The sequence below is a fragment of the Leptonychotes weddellii genome, chromosome 14 (genome assembly GCF_054177405.1).
Source record: "Leptonychotes weddellii isolate Sample4059 chromosome 14, ASM5417740v2, whole genome shotgun sequence".
NCBI lineage: Eukaryota > Metazoa > Chordata > Mammalia > Carnivora > Phocidae > Leptonychotes > Leptonychotes weddellii.
Window position 1 is genome coordinate 964,241 of NC_138382.1, and position 10,849 is coordinate 975,089.

General features: G+C 51.9%; 1 protein-coding gene across 5 annotated transcripts in view; it reads left to right on the forward strand.

Moving 5' to 3' along the window:
* The window catches only part of FAM120A (family with sequence similarity 120 member A), a 92,882-nt gene that overhangs the window by 70,802 nt on the left and 11,231 nt on the right, over positions 1 to 10,849 (forward strand). For 4 of the 5 annotated variants that reach the window (XM_081802716.1, XM_081802715.1, XM_081802714.1 and 1 more), the window contains 3 exons: positions 3,625 to 3,739; positions 8,652 to 8,861; positions 10,354 to 10,537. In XM_081802716.1, the coding sequence (XP_081658842.1) occupies positions 3,625 to 3,739; positions 8,652 to 8,861; positions 10,354 to 10,537 (509 nt within the window). Of the gene's footprint in view, positions 1 to 3,624; positions 3,740 to 8,651; positions 8,862 to 10,353; positions 10,538 to 10,678; positions 10,801 to 10,849 lie in introns of those variants that run through there. The other variant, XM_081802718.1, reaches the window with a different exon arrangement.

A 10,849-nucleotide genomic window follows, 5' to 3' on the forward strand; every position in this document is an offset into this window, starting at 1 on the left:
AGAGACAAGTGATGGTGGGAAAAGAGAGGTCGCTTTATTCAGAAAGCCAGCAACCGGGGAAGAGGGTGGACTAATGTCTGGAAGGCCACCGTCCCCGTCCAGGCCAAGCGGGAGGGTCTTAGAGGGGGAGGTGCAGGGAATGGGGAGGGGGCTGCGAGCGGGAGACACGGTGCCCAGGCAGTCGGCTCTATGTCCACGGGACCCTGACAGACTTGCTGGCATCCGTGGCAGGTATTTTTGAATGTGGTCTGGCCTTATCTCTTGGGAGAGACTGGTCCTTCACTCTCAAGGCCAGTGATCTGCAAATCCAAGGAGAGCAGGTTAGTTTGCTGCAGACGGCGACATCGGGCAGCAAGAAGGGGCGCGTAAGCCTGAGGCCGCGGGAGTGCTGCCGCTAACCCTTGGCTGTGGTGGCCGCGTGGGGCAGGGCTGGGGGTCGGCCACAGGGCTTCCCTTTCTTTTTCTCTTTCCTTGTTTTTCCTTTTTGGGTTTTGTTCGTTTGTTTTGCATAACTTCGAACTTGAGCAAATTGTGAGAAGGGTTTGAGGAGTTTGCGGCTGTCCTTCACCCAGACTCCCTCCACACGCCCTTGAGTGGAAGTTGTGGGTGCGATGCCTCTGTCCCTGAGCTCTTGGGTGTGTGTTTCTAAAAACAAAGACACTGTCAAAATCAGAAAAGTCATCTTAGTTCAGCTCGTGCATATGTCTCTGTGAGATTTTGCCTGCTGTCCAGTGATGTGCATCAGCAACGGGAGATCTCTGCTCGTGCTTGCGTTCAGCTGCCGAGTCTCTTCCAGTCCTTGAAGCATCTAGGCTTCCCCTGGGTTGATGCGGAGCGAACACTGGCTTGTCTGCAGATGTTCCGTCTTGTAGACAGCACGTGAACTAACGGGGCGGCAGCTTCAGGAAGCTGTCCGTACAAATGGGTTCCCAGACCTTGGCTGCCGCTCGTCCGCCCCTGACTAGACTGTTTCTCGGTCCGTGTGTTCCAGTGTCTCTTTCCAGTGAGGTTTGTTCCTGCCTCCAGGATCTTGATGCCTGTGTCCCTTCTGGGGCACTTGACACTGTGACAGCAGTGGGGGATGGGAGGATGGCAGCCAGATCTCTAGAATCATCCTCACGAAGCGGGGATGGGGGTGGGGTGCACACCTGAGCCGAGGTTCAGTGTGGGAGTGGAGCGAGTGTTCAGAACAGGGCGGAAGGTGGCTTTTCCAGCGTACAGCCAAGACAGGCCCTCATCCCAGAGAGCTCACGTTCTCCTGAGCAGCGGGCTGGCTTCAGTCCTGGTGGGACTCAGGTCAGTAGGTAGATAAGGGGGTGGAGGGCTTGAGCCCCGAAGTGAGACGCAGACAGTTGGTGGCAGCTGTGCCCGCACCGTAGGAAGCATAGCCTTCCCAGGAGGGTCACACAGGGACCTGCCTCTGCCTGGCCCCACAGGCAGCCTCCCACTGTCTGCTCGTGTGGAGTGGCGTGGCAGGTGGGGGAGCAGGCCAGGCCGTTGTCCGTCACCTTTACTGATGACCGTGGGCATGGCCTGTGTGGTGTGGTTGAGTCCGACCTTTCCGCACATGCCTCGCTCCCTTGTGTATCCAGAAAGAGAGAGGTGAATGCTGGTTCTGTGAAAATGTGAATAGAAAGCCAAACGGGGGACATACCAGGGATTCTAACCAAAAACATTGTTGTTCAGCTAAACTGACTTTGGAGAGTCTTTGCTGCCAACAAAACCAGTCTGTCCCCAAGACGGCCTTTTTTCTCATTCATCATTTTAAAAGGAACAGGGGGAGGGGTGCTGGGGGAGGTGTTTGTGTCTGGTGGGCGCACAACGCTGAGCGGGTCTTAGGCCAGCGCTGTCCACGTGCATGTGCTCACGATGGCAGGTCTCGTGTTCTGCGCGTTTCATCAAGATACAAGAGCAGCCAGGTGTGCAGCTGGAGTTTGTACACGGAGCAGTGTTTCCCACGGCCACTGCTGTCCGAGTGGGGGCCTTCGTGCACACCCGCTGTCTCGCATCGAGCCCAGACGCAGACCGTAGTCCCCCAGGCACACGGCACCCACCCCCTGCAGGGGTGCGGTGTTCGTCCCTGCGGACATCGACCGCTCAACGAAGTGAAGCTTACATCTCCGTTAAATACATCCAGCTAAATCTAAATACCATACAGATGCAGCATCTACCGTTTGTTTGCCTTGAAATTTCCTCCTCGCACCATGTAATGTTCCTGCAAAGCGCGTAAGCTCTGCCGCCGTGTCCCCATCTCTCAGGTGGGGCAGGGTGGCCCCTGCCCTGGGGTTGCTGGGGCCGCGGGGCTTGGAGGTGGTATGTGCCCGTGTAGACCGGTCCCTGGTACCGGTTTTTATTGAAAATACTTCTCCTAATCTGCTGGATGGAACCTCCTTTGTTGCCTGTTCACTCACGTTCCCGTGGATGAATATTGATTATTACCAAAATAGGGCTCCACACCACCTTGTTCCTGCTTTTGTTGACTTAGATTTTAAGCTCTGAGAGAACTTCCTCAGCAGACAGGACTGGAAGGAGCTTTGTGAGGCATGTCACGGCTGTCTCTGCTCTTTTTGAGCCACCCATCAGAGGTCACAGAGGGGTCTGTCACCCCAGGTTATTTTTGCAATCAGCGGCAACTTGACTGGGTCGTCCTTCAGGTTTGCCAAGTGCAGGGCTGGGGCCCTCGGGCTCTTGCAGAGCCTCAAGCCGGGGCTGGGGTTGTCATGGAGGCAGGGCTTGTGGCGAGGTGAGTAAGGAAGAAGACCATGGATGCCTGGCGGTTCCCAGGCAGATGGCGCAGATGGATGTTTCAGATTTAAAAGTCGGTTTCAGGGGCGCCTGGGTGGCTCGTTCGGTTAAGCGTCTGCCTCGGCTCAGGTCATGATCCCAGGATCCTGGGAACGAGCCCTGCATCGGGCTTCCTGCTTGGCAAGGAGTCTGCTTCTCCCTCTGCCTCTGCCTCACACTCTGCCTACTTGTGCTCTCTCTGTCAAATAAATAAAAATTTAAAAATCTTAAAAGTCGATTTCACCTCCAGCTGCTCACACCAGAGCTGCCCCCGGGAGGTCAGCGTGTCCAAGGGTTGTGGGCACTGGTCTGGAGGCCGTGGTGTCCATTCTGGTCCCTTGGGCCCCGCTCTGTCCCCTCCCCTGGCGCTCTCCTGCGGTGCGGGAGCCTCTGGCGTGCACAGGTCTCCCGCAACACTCGCTCTTCATCAGAAGCTGCGTCTTTTTTATTTGGACCTAGAGTCTGCCTTCCAGGTATCCGGTCTTGAATCGAAATAAATAAATCATGTAAATTGGTGCTTACCTTGTATTTTCAGGGTTTGAATACCTTACCAGAGTGAAGTTGTACCAGAAATCACTGAGCAGCCGCTTTGCAGCATGTGCAAATGTGGTGTGCTATTTTAATCACTCTGAAAGCAAACACTGTGTTGAGCCCAGGTGATGAGACACACGTTTGTAGCTGGTATCATGCAGTGCGCATAAAGACACTGGGGGAGAACTCTCGGTGGTCCCCCCCGCCCAGCGCATGTCATCTGAGTGTCCGTAGAACCTGGATGCCAGGTTGTGTGTGTGACTGGTGACCGCTCCATCCTGACACCAGACCCTCTCTGTCCACCTGTAGGTATATGGTGCAGTGGCCTGGAGCACGGATCCTGCGTCGCCAGGAGCTGGACGCCTTCCTGGCTCAGGCGCTGTCCCCCAAACTCTATGAGCCTGACCAGCTGCAGGAGCTCAAGGTAATGGACAAGCCTCATTCCTTGTGTTGGGAAGCGTTGCTTCGGACTTCTGTGATGAGGGCTGACCTCACCGGGCAGAGCTGCTCAGAGCGCTAGACTAGAAAACCGAGCTGCGGACTTGGGAGCCTTCAGGGCAAAGGCAGTATCCTTCCCGGTGATGGAAACGGTCAAGTCTACTTCTGTCCGATAGAGGTTTTCCCTCGTTACCAGGGGGCGTTTACTCTTATTTTCACATCAGGAAGTAAACTTGCTTTTGTTTCAGGTGGGGACCCCGAACCCCAGGGAGGGCTTGGTCGTCAGGATTTTCTCACATCTGGCCAGGATTCTTTTCTCATTTCGTTCTGTTGTTCCTAATAACAGCATTCGTTTTCTCTAAGAAATAGTCTTGGCCCTCCTCGATTGTAAACCCCTTTAAAAGGCCACTTGAGGAATAGTGTTACACCATCATCCCTGTGCCCCTTTTGCTTAGCATTTAACATCGTATTCCTTTTAAGTTTTCCTTCCAGTAACTCCTTTTGTTCTTTATTGTTTTGGCAACGTTAATTTTCTCCAAGTGGTCCCCTGATTTTTCGGGGTGCTTATCTTTTCAGTGCACTTGGGTTAGTCGCTGTGTTCGCACAGCTGTACTCGCTTTCTGTAATGTCTGTACTAAACTTTAGAAAGTTTAAGACTTTCCAGAGTTAGCTAAATCAGTGGATCTACCTTTTCTTTTTAATGTACAGGGTTTTTGTTTTTTTTTCCTTTGACATAGTTTTTTTTTGTTTTGTTTTTGTTTTTTAATACTTGATTTGTAATCAAATAATCTCTTTTGACAAATTGCCTTCACTTTTAGATCTTTTAGCCATTCTTTATGAAGGCATTCTTTCCCTGCAGGGCTGTTTGGGGCTCGCTTTATAGATACTCAGTATTCCACAGTTGGGGCCCAATCAATGTCTGGTTCCCCTGAATTATTTAGTTATATTCAGTAATTTGGTGTTGAGTGGCCCTCGACTGTGCAGAGCCCTGGGTCACACGTGGTCGCCCTAGGCTTCTGATGACTTCGACACAAGCTAATAAATAAGACAACAAAACTTAGAACCCACCCCAAATTATATTCTTTACTTTGCAGATCAAGCTTTTCTGTTTGTTAGACAGAAATTATTTTCATTTGTAATGTTTTTGAATTTAAGTTTTCGTTCTAGAGTATTTGGCTGGGTGTCCCCAAAAGGCTGGCCCTCGGCGCAGGCTCTCGCTTGCGTGCCCCCGGCTGGTGGTGCCATAGCTCTGTCTTCGTCCCCAGCCTGTGCTCAGGGGTGTTGTGAATACTTGACTAGCGTGTGCTGCCATCCCTCTACCTCTACTTCCTGTTTCTCTTATTTAGATTATTACATCAGTATTGACATCCCAGTTCTGAAAATCAGACCGCCAGGTATCAGGTATGCCCACCAAGCCTTACTCACCATCAAGTTGCTTTTCCTCAAAGTTCATCTTCTCTCCCATATCCTTTTCATTTTGGATCAACACACAGGGTGTAACTTTTGAAAGACAGCCACACTCTAAGCTTTCATTTTGGTTCTTTTGAGGTCTTAGTGCTTTCATGGTTTTCTCCTGATCCTTCATCTGAAGCCAGGTGTTTCTAGAGCTGTGTTTAGAAAGACCCATTTTATGTGCAGTGACTTGAGGCCCGCCACTGTCCCTTCGGCTCTTGCTGGTCTGGAGGTCCGCCTTCCCTTCAAGGACGGCCTGCACTGCTGGCACTTCACTCCCAAGCAGCCCAGATTCCGTAGAGCTAGAAGGGGGAAAGAGTATTCACTGGGGGGAAAGGCAGTTTTTTGTTTTTTGTTTTTTTTAAGATTGAGGATTCTCTCAGCTATCAGATTGAGAATTGATAGGAATAATCATTATTTAAATGCTGCAGAAATCCCTAGGCAAAGCTGAGAGTCCTAAACTTCAGTGATAGAAAAGTTAATTTTTAAATTGCTTTTTCATTTAACCATTAAAATTTGTTATATATCGAAAGCAAGGATGATGCTTTTCCATGAAACGCCATTTCACTGTTTGGGATATAGTCAACTCTTGATTTTGGTGGTTGTCTTAGGGGCCTCTGTCCAGTTTGTGGATTGCCCAGACCCTATTTTTTTTCTCCCGTTTTTGTCCATTCTATGCTTTTTAGAATAAAAAGGAGAAGAAAAATAAAAGACCCAGTTCTGACTTTGGCCTCTCGTTGGCTTTTCTGATGGGAGGTTTGCTGGGGAAAGATGTTGAAAGCATTAATTTAGAATGACTTTGTAAGAGTGCTTGTCTGTGGGTGCTCAGTCTGCTCACCGTGACCGTGAACAGCTGCGTGTCCGGCGTGGCTCCTCGCAGACGTGTCTACAGGGATCAAGGGCCCTTGTTTTCCCTGCTGTATTTTTTAGGTGCTTCTCTTAGGCTATCCGCATGAAAGTAGTGGTGAAGGTAAATCAGCGCTGACCCTGTGCCTGGAGGAAGGCGGGGAAAGGGTCGGGAGAAGGACTTTTGTACAGGCTCGATATTTATCCAGTTTCTTTCTCTCCTGCTCTTGATGTCCTTATAATTGCTTTAAATTCTTGTAACAGTTTCGCCTACTCAGTGCAGAACATAAAAGATGGAGGAGGAGGAGCTCTACGACTGGATCAGGCCCCTGTGGCGCCTGCAAGAGTCAGGGTGCGTGCAGGTGAACATGGCCAATCAGAGGACGGGTCTGCGGCCCAGCAGAGAGGTGCTGTGCGGGGCAGCCTCACTGGCATTTGGTTCTTGAGCTAATTGGGCAGAGATTGAATTCCGTATTTGTATTTCCTGTAAAGTCAGAGAGTTGTGTCACTTTCTCTGGTTGAGGAACTTTGGATACTGCTGACGATTTTCTCTTCCTGGGTGCAGGGGAGTGAGGCTGGGATGCGACTATCGCAGCTATACCCGCGACCCAGGGATCAGACTCCGGTGCTGCCGATGACCGGTGTTAGGACCCTGAGCACTCTGTGACTCCGTGTCCCACTCTGTAAAGTGGAGTGCTAGGAGAGGTGTGTGTATCGCACAGTGGTCGAGACGTAGACGAGATAATGCATGTGAAAATGCGCACAGCAGTACCCGATACGTACGTGTCACGGTCCCTGTAGGTGTTAGGTAGCGTTATTTGTGTAATTAGCATGTAGGGAAAGAAATACAAAACACTGTGTGAAGTAATTTAGAAACTGTTTGGACGAGGCAAGATCTGCACGGCAGTTGAGATTTCATTTACATTATTTAAACAGCGTTTATTTTGAGAATTTTTTCTGTGAAATTATGGTAGTTGTTGTTAGTAAAACTAAATGACTTGATAATCATTTTTGAAACCCATGCAAACGGTTCTTTCACTGATGGTGAGTCTTTTTAGAATAAGTAGGTATGTGTGTGGGTGAGGCCGACTCCCCACACCTCCCGTCAGCTGCCCGGGAGAGCCCTCCACGTCTGCCCGCCGGGCGGCGGGGGCTCCGTCCTGCACGTGAGGGGTGGCGTGTGCACATGGCCACCACCGGGGACCGGGCGCTGGCAGCAGCTTCCCCAGAAGGCACTGCTGCCCTGCGGGACAACACTGGCCACCCCTGGCTTCCCCGTGGCCCCCTCACTGCGAGGCCACATTCCCAGGGTCAGCTTTCCAGGAGGAAACACTCCCACTTTCTGCTTCGAGACTCTCAGAGGGGAAGGGACTTTTCCACTTCAAATGAATTCTTTCTCCATTTTGTTCTTCTCTTTCTGTGTTTTCTGCTCATAAATATAAAAATGCACCCAGCCCCATCATGCAGCCCTGCCTGCCCTCAGCCGAGCATGGTATCCCTCCCAGTGAGGCTGGAGGCTCCAGAGAAGCCGCTCCCAAAGCAGGGGCCGGCGGGCTAGGCTGCGGGCATGGACAGGCTTTTCCAGGTTTGGAAAAATCCAAAAAACAGAGGTTGGAAAACGGCGTTAGCTGATTGTGGGGATGTTGGCACGAAATGGCAGATGCTCATAAATTCATCATTTTCTGGCATGGGCATGACCTTTTTCCTTTTTAATGAAAAGCCAGGGCACCTGCCACTTTTAGGCATTGCTTAGTGGGTGCCCCGTAAAGAATGCATTCTTGGGACAGCATCACCTTAGAAAGTAAGCATGCAGGGCAGGAAGACAGAAGCCAGACAGTGAGAGCTCGGTTCTGGATAATCCACAAACCAGGTCCTTCGTAGACAGACGATCAAGAGTTGACTGTATCTGTCAGTGTTCCTTGCCCAGCGCACCAGGTGCGAGCAGAGAGGGCGGCAGCACCAGCGGGGGGGCCAGGAGAGATAGTCTGCATGGTCCAGACACAGTGTTTTTGTTGTTGTGTTCTCCATTTATAAGCTATCCATTTCTCCCGAAACATTTGACGGTCTCATTAATGAGTTGCTATCTAAAACATTAACATATAAAATGATACAAACATGAAGTACAGGTTTTAGAATGAAATTATACTGAGTACTTTTTTAATATAATGACTTGAAAAATGTAGAATCTTACTAGAATGTTCCTTGTTATAATCTTTCTGTTCCTACGTTGGCAGCATGTAGGATCTGCAGTGTGACTTGTTGTCATGCGTGAGTTGTGGACTTCCTGAGCGCTAAGGAGACTCCTGGTAGTTTGTTACCGTGTGGCGTCAGCCACAGCGCGGTCTCACTGTGCGCTGGTACAATGCTTTACAGTTCCACATTGAAATAAGCAGTATGTTTATACAGCGGTGTCTTAAACGTAAATCCGTTAAGTAACATAAAAAGTCTGTGCTCAGGTAGGCCAGCGCTAGGGTCACTGTGCTTAGGGGCGTTTGGTGGAGGGGTGTCCACGTTAACCGTGGAGAGCTGTAGTCAGACGCTGCGAGAAGCGGGGCCTGTCGTGCTCTTACTCCACGGAAATCACTCTTTTCCGTTTAAAGATTGAGAACCTCGACCCCCGAGGCATTCAGCTGTCAGCTCTCTTCATGAGTGGTGTGGACATGGCCCTGTTTGCGAACGACGCGTGTGGCCAGCCTGTGCCCTGGGAGCACTGCTGCCCTTGGATGTATTTTGATGGGAAGCTCTTCCAGTCCAAGCTCCTCAAAGCAAGCCGGGAAAAGACCCCACTCATCGACCTCTGTGATGGTCAGGTCAGTTGCGGGGAACATCGGTGGGGGACAGAGAGGAGGGGCTGGCCGCCTCAAACCAGGATGCAGGAACGTGCGCTGGCTCCTGAGCCCGGGCCAGCCCCGCGTGTGCGTGAGTGGCCGTGCGGGCCGCGGGCGCCGAGCTCCCGATGTGGAGGTGGCGTGCTGTACCTCCCTGAGCACTCAGTCACCGGACGCTGAACCTTGCTCCTGGGGGCCATACGGGGCTGGGTTTCTACCGGCCTCTGGCCACATCTCTGTCAGCAGCTCCATACGCTGCCTTGTTTATGTGTGTTTCTGTTGCCAGACATCTCGATGGACATATATTACTCACTCACATTGTCCTCGCGGCCGCAGCACTCTAACAGCCTGAACAAAGTGCACGTGACACACGGGCTTTCTCCACAAGGCACATCCCACAGCCTGGCACTTAGGGACACTAGCCAGCACACAGCACGATGCTCGGGCCCATTTCAAACTGCAGAATCACCCACAGAAACACAGAAACGTGGCACTAAGTAGACGGTGTAAAATCTGAAACAGGATGGCAGAGCCCTGGTGGCACCTCCCACCTCACCCTGCTCTGCACGGGTCTGCGGATCGCCACGAGAAGGTCACGAGCACTGATTCGGGGTTACAGATACATTTCAGCAATAGGTGAATCCACAGACGTGGAACTTGTGGATAAGGAGGGACCATGCTTGTGTGAAATCCTGGTTTAAGCATAAGGTGAAGTCGGCCGTCAGGTGATCTTGTCCCGTTGCACGAAAGAGGCTCACGTTTGCTTCAGGCTTCTAACTACGTATATTCTCCCCGAGCCACGTGGCTCCCAAGTCAGCCTCAGTCTGAAGACAGATTCATGGGGTGTGCGGGTTTTCAGAGCCTCGGATCAAGAATTGGTGTTGCTGTATGTCTTTATGTATTTATTAACAAAAGACACTCCAGGCGAATGTTGTAGGTGTTTTTTCACAGTGAATTTGATGCACACGAGCAGTGTTGGGTGCGTCTGTGTGGTTGACGTTACCCTCTGTGACGTGACCCCCTCGGGCAGCTCCCTGTCTCACCCCAGCGCGGCCACTGTGTCTCAGTGTGCTCGGTATCATGCGCAGCACACACCGGCCTGAGCGCTCAGTCTGTGGGCACTGTCTGCGCTGTAGCATGACCTGTCTGGACTCAGCTGCTGGTTTCCAGAACCAGAACAGCACTTTCAATTAAGAACTCCTGTAGTGAATGGTTTTTGCCTGGAAATAAGCCAAGAAAGCCGGGGTTTAAGTTGATGTTTGTCTGGGATCGAGGTCATGGGAGCGAGAGGGATCTGTTCATTGCGTTTTCAGTCTTGCTTGCCTTCCGTACGAAGTGTGGCTACGCAGACCGTGACTTGTGGGAAGTATGCAGACGTGTCCTGGCAGTTGGCGTGTCTCACTCTGTCCCGTCCGTTCCGATTCAAGTGAAGCCTTGTGAGCCACGTTTTCACGTGCCGGCACTTGACTTGCAGGCTGAGCAAGCTGCCAAGGTGGAAAAGATGCGGCAGAGCATCCTGGAAGGGCTGAACCTCTCCCGGCAGAGCCACCCACTTCCCTTCCCGCCACCCGCGGCGCTGCCTTTCTACCCTGCCTCCGTGTACCCCCGGCACTTCGGGCCCGTCCCCCCGGCTCAGGGCCGGGGGCGGGGCTTTGCAGGTGAGTGTGCAGGCACTTTCGGGAGGGACCGGCGGTGTGGGGGGACAGGCGCACATGCCATGTGCACCACGTGCAGTCCCGTGGTGGCCCATGTCTTGCTGTGCTGGGAACTTGTAATTAATCGTCAGGCTTGTGATGAAGTTTGCAGCACCAGCTTTTCAGGAGAGACCAGCGCAGACTCGACTCCCGAAGCCGTGATGAGGAAGGGAGAGAGGGAAATACAACCTGCTGCAGAGATTAGGTGTTAGGGTTGGTCGGCTCACGTCTGGGGTGCCAGAGGAGTCCCCTCCGCCAAGGCCACCCTCCCCTCCC